The 12,526-nt window shown below is 47.9% G+C and overlaps 1 protein-coding gene across 5 annotated transcripts in view; it reads left to right on the top strand.

The window, feature by feature from the left end:
* The window catches only part of LOC134966322 (zinc finger protein 569-like), a 232,370-nt gene that overhangs the window by 34,444 nt on the left and 185,400 nt on the right, over positions 1 to 12,526 (top strand). For 4 of the 5 annotated variants that reach the window (XR_010188623.1, XM_063942969.1, XM_063942967.1 and 1 more), the window contains exon 2: positions 5,825 to 5,906. The exons of the other annotated variant lie outside the window; for it this stretch is intronic. Coding sequence is in view for 3 of the 4 variants with exons in the window: in XM_063942969.1 (XP_063799039.1) it covers positions 5,895 to 5,906 (12 nt within the window). In the remaining variant the exon portion in view is untranslated. The remainder of the gene's footprint in view (positions 1 to 5,824; positions 5,907 to 12,526) is intronic. 5 annotated transcript variants of the gene reach the window in all.

Genomic DNA, 12,526 nt, shown 5'->3' with positions numbered 1-12,526 from the left:
AGTCCGCACCGGTGGGGGCACGTCTAAAACTCTTCAGTCAGTTCTGGTTTCGTTCTGACCTGGACCCATGGGTTTTACAAATAGTATCCCAAGGGTACAAATTGGAGTTTCAAGACGTTCCCCCTCTCCGATTTTTCAAATCGGCCTTACCAGCTTCTCTTCCGGACAGGGAGGTAGTATGCGACGCAATACAAAGTTGTGTCAAAATCAGGTCATTGTCATGGTTCCCCCGTCACAACAGGGAGAAGACTTTTATTCAAGCCTGTTCTTGGTCCCGAAGCCTAAACCTAAAATCCCTCAATTTCTACTTAAAAAATTTCAAATTCAAGATGGAGTCTCTCCGAGCAGTGATCTTTAGTCTGGAGGAAGGGGATTTTATGGTGTCGGTGGACATAAAGGATGCCTATTTACATGTTCCCATTTATCCTCCGCACCAGGCTTACCTGAGGTTTGCAATTCAGGATTGTCATTATCAATTTCAGACGTTGCCGTTTGGTCTGTCCACGGCTCAGAGGATTTTCACCTAAGTGATGGCGGAAATGGTGGTTCTCCTTCGCGAGCAAGGAGTCACGATTATCCCGTACTTGGACGATCTCCTGATAAAGGCGAGATCCAAGGACCAGTTGGTGCAAAACCTTGCTCTCTCCCTGACAGTTCTTCAACAACATGGTTGGCTCCTAAACTTGCCAAAATCACAGTTGATTCCGACGGCACGGTTGTCGTTTTTGGGAATGATACTGGACACAGAACTACAGAGAGTTTTTCTTCCAGTGGAATAGGCTCTGGAACTTCAGAATCTGGTCAAACAAATTCTGAAACCAGCAAGAGTGTCAATCCATCAATGCACTCGGTTGCTGGGGAAGATGGTTGCGGCCTACGAGGCCATTCAGTTTGGCAGATTCCATGCCAGAGTGTTTCAGTGGGACCTGTTGGACAAGTGGTCCGGATCCCACCTGGACATGCACCGAAGGATAATCCTGTTTACCAAGACCAGAATCTCACTCCTGTGGTGGCTGCACAGCTCTCACCTCCTAGAGGGGCGCAGGTTCGGGATCCAGGGCTGGATCGTAGTAACCACGGATGCAAGTCTCCGAGGCTGGGGAGCAGTCGCATAGGGGGAAAACTTCCAAGGAAGATGGTCAAGCCAGGAAACTTGTCTCCACATAAACGTTCTGGAGTTAAGGGCCATTTACAACGGCCTTCTACAAGCGGAACATCTTCTTCGCAATCTGCCTGTACTAATACAGTCGGACAATGTAACAGCAGTAGCGTACATAAACCGCCAGGGCGGAACAAAAAGCATACAAGCGCTCTGTCAGCGATCTTCATTCCAGGAGTGGACAACTGGGAAGCAGACTTCCTCAGCAGACACGATCTCCATCCAGGAGAGTGGGGCCTCCATCAAGAGGTCTTCACAGAAGTGACAAGTCCTTGGGGAATTCCTCAAATAGACATGATGGCATCTCGTCTCAACAAGAAGCTTCAGAGATATTGTTCCAGGTCGAGGGACCCTCAAGCAATAGCAGTGGATGCACTGATGACACCATGGGTGTTTCAGTTGGTGTATGTATTCCCTCCACTTCCTCTCATTCCGAAAGTTCTAAAGATCTTAAGAAGAACAAAGATTCAAGCAATCCTCATTGTCCCAGACTGGCCAAGGAGGGCTTGGTATCCAGATCTTCAGGAATTATTCATAGGAGATCCCTGGCCTCTTCCTCTACGCCTGAGGACCTGTTACAGCAGAAGCCGCGTGTGTATCAAGACTTACTGCGGCTACGTTTGACGGCATGGCGGTTGAACACCAAATCCTAGCCCGAAAGGGTATTCCCAGTGAAGTCATTCCCACACTTATTCAGGCCAGGAAAGGAGTAACGTCTAAACATTACCACCGTATTTGGAGAAAATATGTTTCTTGGTGCGAATCCAAGAAGGCTCCTACGGAAGAATTTCAGCTAGGACGTTTTCTCCATTTTCTACAAGCAGGTGTGGATGCGGGCCTAAAGTTGGGCTCAATTAAGGTACAGATTTCAGCCTTATCGGGTTTTTAAAAAAAAAACAATTGGCCTCCCTTCCAGAAGTTCAGACTTTCGTGAAAGGTGTGTTACACATCCAACCTCCATTTGTGCCCCCAGTGGCACCATGGGATCTTAACATGGTGTTGCAGTTCCTTCAATCACATTGGTTTGAACCTTTACAGAAGGTGGGGTTGAAATTCCTCACTTGGAAAGTGGTCATTCTGTTAGCCTTGGCACCCGCAAGGCGGGTGTCTGAGTTAGCGGCCTTGTCTCACAAGAGCCCTTATTTGATCTTCCATGAAGATAGAGCAGAGTTGAGGACTCGTCAGCAATTTCTGCCGAAGGTGGTTTCATCTTTCCACATGAACCAACCTATTGTGGTGCCAGTGGCTACTGATGCCTTAATTGAATCAAAGTCTCTGGATGTGGTAAGAGCTTTGAACATTTATGTCGCCAGAACGGCTCAGGTTAGGAAAACGGAGGCTCTGTTTGTCCTGTATGCTCCCAACAAGATTGGGTGTCCTGCTTCCAAGCAGACCATTGCACGCTGGATCTGTAATACGATTCAGCATGCTCATTCCACGGCTGGATTACCGTTACCGAAATCGGTGAAGGCCCATTCTACTTGAAAGGTGGGCTCGTCCTGGGCGGCTGCCCGGGGGGTCTCGGCATTACAACTTTGCAGAGCAACTACTTGGTCGGGTGCAAATACTTCTGCAAAGCTTTACTAGTTTGATTCCCTGGCCGTTGATGACCTCAAGTTTGGTCAATCGGTGCTGCAGAGTCATCCGCACTCTCCCGCCCGTTCTAGAGCTTTGGTATAACCCCATGGTTCTAATGGTGACCCCAGCATCCTCTAGGACGTATGAGAAAATAGGATTTTAATACCTACCGGTAAATCCTTTTCTTAGCCTGTAGAAGATGCTGGGCACCCCTCCCAGTGCGTACTGTATCTGCAGTTATTAGTTGTGGTTACACACATGTTGTGTTACGTTTATAGTCAGCCTGCTGCTGAAATTGTTCATGCCGTTGGCTTTTGTTCTGTTGAATGCCACGTTGTGCGGCATGCATGAGGTGTAATAAATCCTTTCCTCGAAATGTCCGTCTCCCTGGACACAGTTCCTATAACTGGAGTCTGGAGGAGGGGCATAGAGGGAGGAGTCAGTTCACACCCTTTGAAAGTCTTAAAGTGCCCATGTCTCCTGCGGATCCCATCTATACCCCATGGTTCTAATGGTGACCCCAGCATCCTCTACGGACTAAGAGAAAAGGATTTACCGGTAGGTATTAAAATCCTATTTTTTTTTTAATTGTAAACATCACAGATACCCATATATTATTTGTAGTAGTGCTCCCGGGTTGCAGTAAAACTAGGCAGATGCCCAATGATACTCACAAATGGTGACATAATATCTGACATAAATGAGACTGAGAACCTAGGAACCAGTGATCATCATCAGTATGATTTAATATAAAGATAGAGACGGAATCATGGCGTACAAAGACGGACTCATGCCGTGTTAGATTGTAGGAAGGCTGATTTTGTTGAGATGAGATGTGTAAGTGATTCATTGGTGTCGATAAAAGAGTGCAGGAGAGTTGTGAATAATTAAAAAGTGCAATACTAAAACCAGCAGACCTTTGTATCAAAAGGAAAAATGGCATGGAAAAGAAGGCCAGTGTGGATTACAAAAGAAGTATACACTAGTGTGAAAGCAAAAAATATGGCTCAAAATAATGCATGCAAAGTGGTGTATCTTGTTAGACTAAAGGTACCCGCACACTAGGACAATATTGTGCCTTTTAGCAAGAAATCGATGCATCGGACCGACGTATCGTAAGTGGATCACATTGTGTGTGGTCCACTTACTATCTGAGGCGAGCTCCCAGGGGTCGTAAGTAGGGTTTTCAGATCTCACCTTCAGTAGGTAAGATCTGGCCCTGTCACTTGCGATGAGGTGCTGTAACGCTAAATTGCATGTGATCTGGCAGTAGCACATTGTGAGTATAAACACCTGGACTTGCAATATCGTGAGTCCAGGAGCTTCTGGGAGCAAGCGAGGAGTTGGGGGTATTGCATGTGACAGAGTGCATGTGATACCTGTTCCTGGTGTATGGGCACCTTGAAGGAGGCTAATACCCCTTTCACACTGCCAATGCCGGATCCCACCCTGGAATTGGAAATGGGTCCTTCCCGGGTGGGATTCGACATTGGACACTGCTGCTGGTTTCCCCGACCCGGCTATATGCCGGGCGGGTTGCCATAGCAGCGGGGCGGAGGCGGCGCTGGGAGATAAGATCATGTCCGCGCCGCCTCTCCCTGTTGTAGTGAACCCGGGAGCCCGTTTACGCTGCCATTGACCCGATATTCAACCCGGGTATAACACTCCTTTTAGATACCTAGCGTCTCAGACGGAAGCGGGAACTCAGTTCATGGTGGGAAACTCGTAGGAAACTGGTCATGAACCAGGGGCAGGGGTGACCAAGGGAGCGTCTTACTCCCCACTGCTGACCTCAACTCCAGGGACCGCGGCCTCATATTACCCCTGGAGCCCATGATCCCTGAGGCCTAGCGCTGGTGCACCCGAGGTGGCAGCTGTGTCAGCGACTGTTCGTAGTCTCCATCCCGAAACAGTGCAGCTGTGTCTAGGGTTTCCCCTACTAAGCGGAACCTATGCCTTCTCCCCGTTCTCCAGCCACAGCCTGGTATCGTCTGCTGGACTTGCTAGTACATCCTACACAGATGCCCGCTAAAACAGCACTGTACACGTGGGTAAGCGTTGTCGCGACCCGGCGGGGAGTTGTTGGATCGACTCTTTCTAAGGTACGTATAAGACGCTTTTAAGAAAGATCGCTAAAAAAAAACTAGTAAGACTATAAAAATAAAAAAGCTTATGGCTGCTAAAAACCAGCGACCCATTTACCATGGTCCGGCTCCTGCCGCACCAAACAAAAAACTGATTTGCCTAAGCCAGGAGGCGGGGATATAGGGGCAGTCCTGTTGCATTCTGGGAGGCCGAAAGCTTTGATCGTTTGGTTACATTATGTAATGACCTTAGCTTACACCTATTTATTTTTGATGTATGTTGTATGATCAGTTCATGTCTCTTCATTGGCTGTTACGGTCTTCAGTTCTATAGCCAATTTTATAGCTCTCCTGACCATATTAATGTCTCTTCTGTAGCTCATCCATTCAGTACCCTATTTAGTAGGGTGACACATACTTATGCCATTAGGTGGTGAGGTATCTTAACCACTTGACTTGCATAGTGCTTGGGCTATATGTCCCGATCCCATAACGATATTTGGTTTGTTTCTGTAAGGATGCATTCTTTTGTTAGATGTGAGGCCTAAAATATAATTAGGTCACCTACCATTTTTCCTTTTGCTGTTAATGCGGCACCAAGGCCAATGGGGCTAATTCAGCATGGAACACTGCTGTGACAGCATTCGTATGCTGATGCCCTGTGAAGTATGCGCAGAAGCTGCACTCCGTGTGCGCACACTGTAAAATGCGATGGCATCTCACATATGCAAACTCCTCTGCCTGACTTACAGGCAAAGGTGTTTGCGGGGCAGGAGGAGGCATTGTCCGGACCGTCTGCAAGTATTTGTAGTCACATAAACAAATTTTGGGTAAATTTATATTTTCAACTATTGCACAGAAGTGTGTTCTTATCCATTTCATTTTGGAAACTACACCACAAAAATGACAGCTCTACTCTGATTGCTTTTCCTATGCATCAAGTTTCCTAAATGTCTCTAGTTTGTAATTTACATAATTAATCTGTTTTGTTATTTCAATTTAGTGTGTACAGTTAATGACTACAAAACCTATATGCTTAATCAGTGTACGGAGTGATCTTGGAGGGCGCCAGAATGTCTTGTCAGGTGAGAACGCTGCCTTCAGTTTTTTGTACTTTGCACTTAGTTTCCAATTTAAAAAGAAACATACATGAAAATACCAGTATTATGTTGGAACATTTAGATTGAGGATGCTAAACCATTTGTGGTACGAGGGACACATGGATTGAGATGATAATCACATTGTGTCTCGCTTGTAGTAATTAGAACTGCGCACTACAGTGAATCAGACTGCAGCAGATTTAACTTGATTCGATGTTGGCGTTGCTGATTTCTCTTACGTCCTAGAGGATGCTGGGGTCCACATTAGTACCATGGGGTATAGACGGGTCCAATAGGAGCCATTGACAATTTAAGCGTTTAATAGTGTGGGCTGGCTCCTCCCTCTATGCCCCTCCTACCAGACTCAGTTTAGAAAATGTGGCCGGAGGAGCCGGTCACAGCTAGGGGAGCTCCTAGAGCTTCTTTTAGTTTTATTTTTTCTTATATATAGGCACAAGGAGGCTGCTGGGGGGGAGGGAAGGGGGGAGTAGTGTCCGCCCTGAGGGGTTCGAGCCACTATCTCCGCTGACAGGACACTGAGCTCCTGAGGGTGATGATCGTTAGCCGCCCCAGGCGACCGCTCACTCCCGCAGCATGCCGCCACCCCCTTACAGAGCCAGAAGGCCCTCCCCTTTAGAATGTAAGCTCTCACGAGCAGGGCCCTCTTCCCTCATGTGCTTATCCTTTCTTACTTTAATAATCTTCAACTGCACCAAATCCAGCAGTCTTCTGCCACCTGATACTTATTCCAGTGTCATCTGCTGATGTAACTATGTTTCTCTATCGTCCTAGTGGATGCTGGGGTTCCTGAAAGGACCATGGGGAATAGCGGCTCCGCAGGAGACAGGGCACAAAAAGTAAAGCTTTAGGATCAGGTGGTGTGCACTGGCTCCTCCCCCTATGACCCTCCTCCAAGCCTCAGTTAGATTTTTGTGCCCGGCCGAGAAGGGTGCAATCTAGGTGGCTCTCCTAAAGAGCTGCTTAGAAAAGTTTAGCTTAGGTTTTTTATTTTACAGTGAGTCCTGCTGGCAACAGGATCACTGCAACGAGGGACTTAGGGGAGAAGAAGTGAACTCACCTGCGTGCAGGATGGATTGGCTTCTTGGCTACTGGACATTAGCTCCAGAGGGACGATCACAGGTACAGCCTGGATGGTCACCGGAGCCTCGCCGCCGGCCCCCTTGCAGATGCTGAAACGAGAAGAGGTCCAGAATCGGCGGCAGAAGACTCCTCAGTCTTCTTAAGGTAGCGCACAGCACTGCAGCTGTGCGCCATTTTCCTCTCAGCACACTTCACACGGCAGTCACTGAGGGTGCAGGGCGCTGTGAGGGGGGCGCCCTGGGAGGCAAATGAAAACCTTTTTTGGCTAAAAATACCTCACATATAGCCTCCGGGGGCTATATGGAGATATTTAACCCCTGCCAGAATCCGTTAAGAGCGGGAGACGAGGCCGCCGAAAAAGGGGCGGGGCCTATCTCCTCAGCACACAGCGCCATTTTCCCTCACAGAAAGGCTGGAGGGAAGGCTCCCAGGCTCTCCCCTGCACTGCACTACAGAAACAGGGTTAAAACAGAGAGGGGGGGCACTAATTTGGCATTAGAAATATATAAAAAAGATGCTATAAGGGAAAACACTTATATAAGGTTGTCCCTATATAATTATAGCGTTTTTGGTGTGTGCTGGCAAACTCTCCCTCTGTCTCTCCAAAGGGCTAGTGGGTCCTGTCCTCTATCAGAGCATTCCCTGTGTGTGTGCTGTGTGTCGGTACGTGTGTGTCGACATGTATGAGGACGATGTTGGTGAGGAGGCGGAGCAATTGCCTGTAATGGTGATGTCACTCTCTAGGGAGTCGACACCGGAATGGATGGCTTATTTAGGGAATTACGTGATAATGTCAACACGCGCCAAGGTCGGTTGACGACATGAGACGGCCGACAAACAATTAGTACCGGTCCAGACGTCTCAAAAACACCGTCAGGGGTTTTAAAACGCCCGTTTACTTTAGTCGGTCGACACAGACACAGACACGGACACTGAATCCAGTGTCGACGGTGAATAAACAAACGTATTCCTTATTAGGGCCACACGTTAAGGGCAATGAAGGAGGTGTTACATATTTCTGATACTACAAGTACCACAAAAGAGGGTATTATGTGGGATGTGAAAAAACTACCGTAGTTTTTCCTGAATCAGATAAATTAAATGAAGTGTGTGATGATGCGTGGGTTCCCCCCGATAGAAAATATGGGCGGTATACCCTTTCCTGCCAGAAGTTAGGGCGCGTTGGGAAACACCCCTTAGGGTGGATAAGGCGCTCACACGCTTATCAGAACAAGTGGCGGTACCGTCTATAGATAGGGCCGTCCTCAAGGAGCCAGCTGACAGGAGGCTGGAAAAATATCATAAAAAGTATATACACACATACTGGTGTTATACTGCGACCAGCGATCGCCTCAGCCTGGATGTGCAGAGCTGGGGTGGCTTGGTCGGATTCCCTGACTAAAAATATTGATACCCTTGACAGGGACAGTATTTTATTGACTATAGAGCATTTAAAGGATGTATTTCTATATATGCGAGATGCACAGAGGGATATTTGCACTCTGGCATCAAGAGTAAGTGCGATGTCCATATCTGCCAGAAGATGTTTATGGACACGACAGTGGTCAGGTGATGCAGATTCCAAACGGCACAAAGGTGTATTGCCGTATAAAGGAAGAGGAGTTATTTGGGGTCGGTCCATCGGACCTGGTGGCCACGGCAACTGCTGGAAAATCCACCGTTTTTACCCTAAGTCACATCTCTGCAGAAAAAGACACCGTCTTTTCAGCTTCAGTCCTTTCGTCCCTATAAGAGTCATATCTGCCCAGGGATAGAGGAAAGGGAAGAAGACTGCAGCAGGCAGCCCATTCCCAGGAACAGAAGCGTTCCACCGCTTCTGACAAGCTCTCAGCATGACGCTGAGACCGTACAGGACCCCTGGATCCTACAAGTAGTATCCCAGGGGTACAGTTTGGAATGTCGAGACGTTTCCCCTGCGCAGGCTCCTGAAGTCTGCTTTACCAAGGTCTCCCTCCGACAAGGAGGCAGTATGGGAAACAATTCACGAGCTGTATTCCCAGCAGGTGATAATTAAATTACCCCTCCTACAACAAGAAAAGGGGTATTATTCCACACTATATTGTGGTACTGAAGCCAGAAGGCTAGGTGAGACCTATTCTAAATCTAAAAAAATTTGAACACTTACAAAGGTTCAAATCAAGATGGAGTCACTCAGAGCAGTGATAACGAACCGGGAAGAAGGGGACTATCTGGTGTCCCGAGACATCAGGGATGCTTACCTCCATGTCCCAAATTTGCCCTTATCACTAAGGGTACCTCAGGTTCGTGGTACAGAACTGTCACTATCAGTTTCAGACGCTGCCGTTTGGATTGTCTACGGCACCCCGGGTCTTTACCAAGGTAATGGCCGAAATGATGGTTCTTCTTCGAAGAAAAGGCGTTTTAATTATCCCTTACTTGGACGATCTCCTGATAAGGGCAAAGTCCAGGGAACAGTTGGAGGTCGGAGTAGCACTATCTCGGATACTGTTACAACAGCAGGGGTGGATTCTAAATATTCCAAAATCGCAGCTGATCCCGACAACAAGTCTCCTGTGCTTAGGGATGATTCTGGACACAGTCCAGAAAAAGGTGTTTCTCCCGGAAGAGAAAGCCAGGGAGTTATCCGAGCTAGTCAGGAACCTCCTAAAATCAGTGCATCATTGCACAAGGGCCATGGTAAAAAAATGGTGACTTCCTTCGAAGCAATTCCAGTCGGCAGATTTCATGCAAGAACTTTTCAGTGGGATCTGCTGGACAAATGGTCCGGATCGCATCTTCAGATGCATCAGCGGATAACCCTATATCCAAGGACAAGGGTGTCTCTCCTGTGGTGGTTACAGAGTGCTCATCTTCTAGAGGGCCGCAGATTCGGCATTCAGTTTTGGATGTTGGTGACCACGGAGGCCAGCCCGAGAGGCTGGGGAGCAGTCACACAAGGAAAAAATTTCCAGGGAGTGTGATCAAGTCTGGAGATTTTTCTCCACATAAATATAGCTAAGGGTAAATTTATAATGCTCTAAGCTTAGCAAGACCTCTGCTTCAAGGTCAGCCGGTATTGATCCAGTGGGATAAAACATCACGGCAGTCGCCCACGTAAATAGACAGGGCGGCACAAGAAGCAGGAGGGCAGTGGCAAAAACTGCAAGGACTTTTCGCTGGGCGGAAAATCATGTGATAGCACTGTCAGCAGTGTTTCATTCCGGGAATGGAAACTGGGAAGCAGACTTCCTCAGTAGGCACGACCTCCACCCGGCAGAGTGGGAACTTCATGGGGAAGTTTTCCACATAATTGTAAACCGTTGGGAATTACCAAAGGTGGACATGATGGCGTCCCGTCTGAACAAAAAACGGGACAGGTATTGCGCCAGGTTAAGAGACCCTCAGGCAATAGCTGTGGACGTTCTGGTAACACCGTGGGTGTACCAGTCGGTGTATGTGTTCCATCCTCTGCTTTTCATACCTAAGGTACTGAGAATTATAAGACGTAGAGGAGTAAGAACTATACTCATGGCTCCGGATTGGCCAAGAAGGACTTGGTACCCGGAACTTCAAGAGATGCTCACAGAGGACTTATGGCCTCTGCCGCTAAGAAGGGACTTGTTTCAGCAAGTACCATGTCTGTTCCAAGACTTACCGCAGCTGCGTTTGACGGCATGGCGGTGGAACGCCGGATCCTAAGGGAAAAGGCATTCAGGAAGAGGTCATTCCTACCCTGGTCAAAGCCAGAAAGGAGGTGACCGCACAACATTATCACCACATGTGGCGAAAATATGTTGCGTGGTGTGAGGCCAGGAAGGCCCCACGAAGAAATTTCAACTCGGTCGATTCTTGCATTTCTTGCAAACAGGAGTGTCTATGGGCCTCAAATTGGGGTCCATTAAGGTTCAAATTTCGGCCCTGTCAATTTTTCTTCCAGAAAGAATTGGCTTCAGTTCCTGAAGTCCAGAAGTTTGTCAAGGGAGTATTGCATATACAACCCCCTTTTGTGCCTCCAGTGGCACTGTGGGATCTCAACGTAGTTCTGGGATTCCTCAAAACACATTGGTTTAAAACCAGTCAAATCTGTGGATTTGAAGCATCTCACATGAAAAGTGAACATGCTCTTGGACCTGGCCTGGACCAGGCGAGTGTCAAATTGGTGTTTTTTTTTTTTTTTCTCAAAAAAGCCCATATCTGTTTGTCCATTCGGACAGGGCAGAGCTGCGGACTCGTCCCCAGTTCTCTCCCTAAGGTGGTGTCAGTGTTTCACCTGAACCAGCTTATTGTGGTGTCTTGCGCCTACTAGGGACTTGGAGGACTCCAAGTTGCTAGATGTGGTCAGGGCCCTGAAAATATAGGTTCCAGGACGGCTGGAGTCAGGAAAACTGACTTGCTGTTATCCTGTATGCACCCAACAAACTGGGTGCTCTTGCTTTTAAGCAGACTTTTGCTAGTTGGATGTGTAATACAATTCAGCTTGCACATTCTGTGGCAGGCCTGCCACAGCCAAAATATGTAAATGCCCATTCCACAAGGAAGGTGGGCTCATCTTGGGCGGCTGCCCGAGGGGTCTCGGCTTTACAACTTTGCCGAGCGGCTATTTAGTCAGGGGCAAACACGTTTGTAAAATCCTACAAATTTGATACCCTGGCTAAGGAGGACCTGGAGTTCTCTCATTCGGTGCTGCAGAGTCATCCGCACTCTCCCGCCCGTTTGGGAGCTTTGGTATAATCCCCATGGTCCTTTCAGGAACCCCAGCATCCACTAGGACGATAGAGAAAATAAGAATTTACTTACCGATAATTCTATTTCTCGGAGTCCGTAGTGGATGCTGGGCGCCCATCCCAAGTGCGGATTATCTGCATTACTTGTACATAGTTACAAAAATCGGGTTATTATTGTTGTGAGCCATCCTTTCAGAGGCTCCGCTGTTATCATACTGTTAACTGGGTTCAGATCACAGGTTGTACAGTGTGATTGGTGTGGCTGGTATGAGTCTTACCCGGGATTCATAAATCCTTCCTTATTGTGTACGCTCGTCCGGGCACAGTACCTAACTGAGGCTTGGAGGAGGGTCATAGGGGGAGGAGCCAGTGCACACCACCTGATCCTAAAGCTTTACTTTTTGTGCCCTGTCTCCTGCGGAGCCGCTATTCCCCATGGTCCTTTCAGGAACCCCAGCATCCACTACGGACTCCGAGAAATAGAATTATCGGTAAGTAAATTCTTATTTTATTTACCCTGTACTTGTCCTATACTGTCATCAACTGTAAGTTGCTGTTTTCCTGTTTGATTTTTTAATGTACTCTGTAATTGGGCGCTGCGGAACCCTTGTGGCACCATATAAATAAAGGATAATAATAATAAAAAGATTCCGGTGGCGAGTGATTCATCGGCCCCCACACCAAGCGGGGAGCCGGTATGAAGATGGCGGCAACAGGGTGGGAGCGCAGTACTAACTGCGCTCCGGAGGCTCAGTGGTACACAGTGCGGCACTTTGAGGGGTGCCCGGAGCCAGTGCC

This window comes from Pseudophryne corroboree, chromosome 10 (assembly GCF_028390025.1).
Source record: "Pseudophryne corroboree isolate aPseCor3 chromosome 10, aPseCor3.hap2, whole genome shotgun sequence".
NCBI lineage: Eukaryota > Metazoa > Chordata > Amphibia > Anura > Myobatrachidae > Pseudophryne > Pseudophryne corroboree.
The sequence above is the reverse complement of the archived record's forward strand: the minus strand, read 5'-3'. Positions and strand labels throughout refer to the sequence as shown.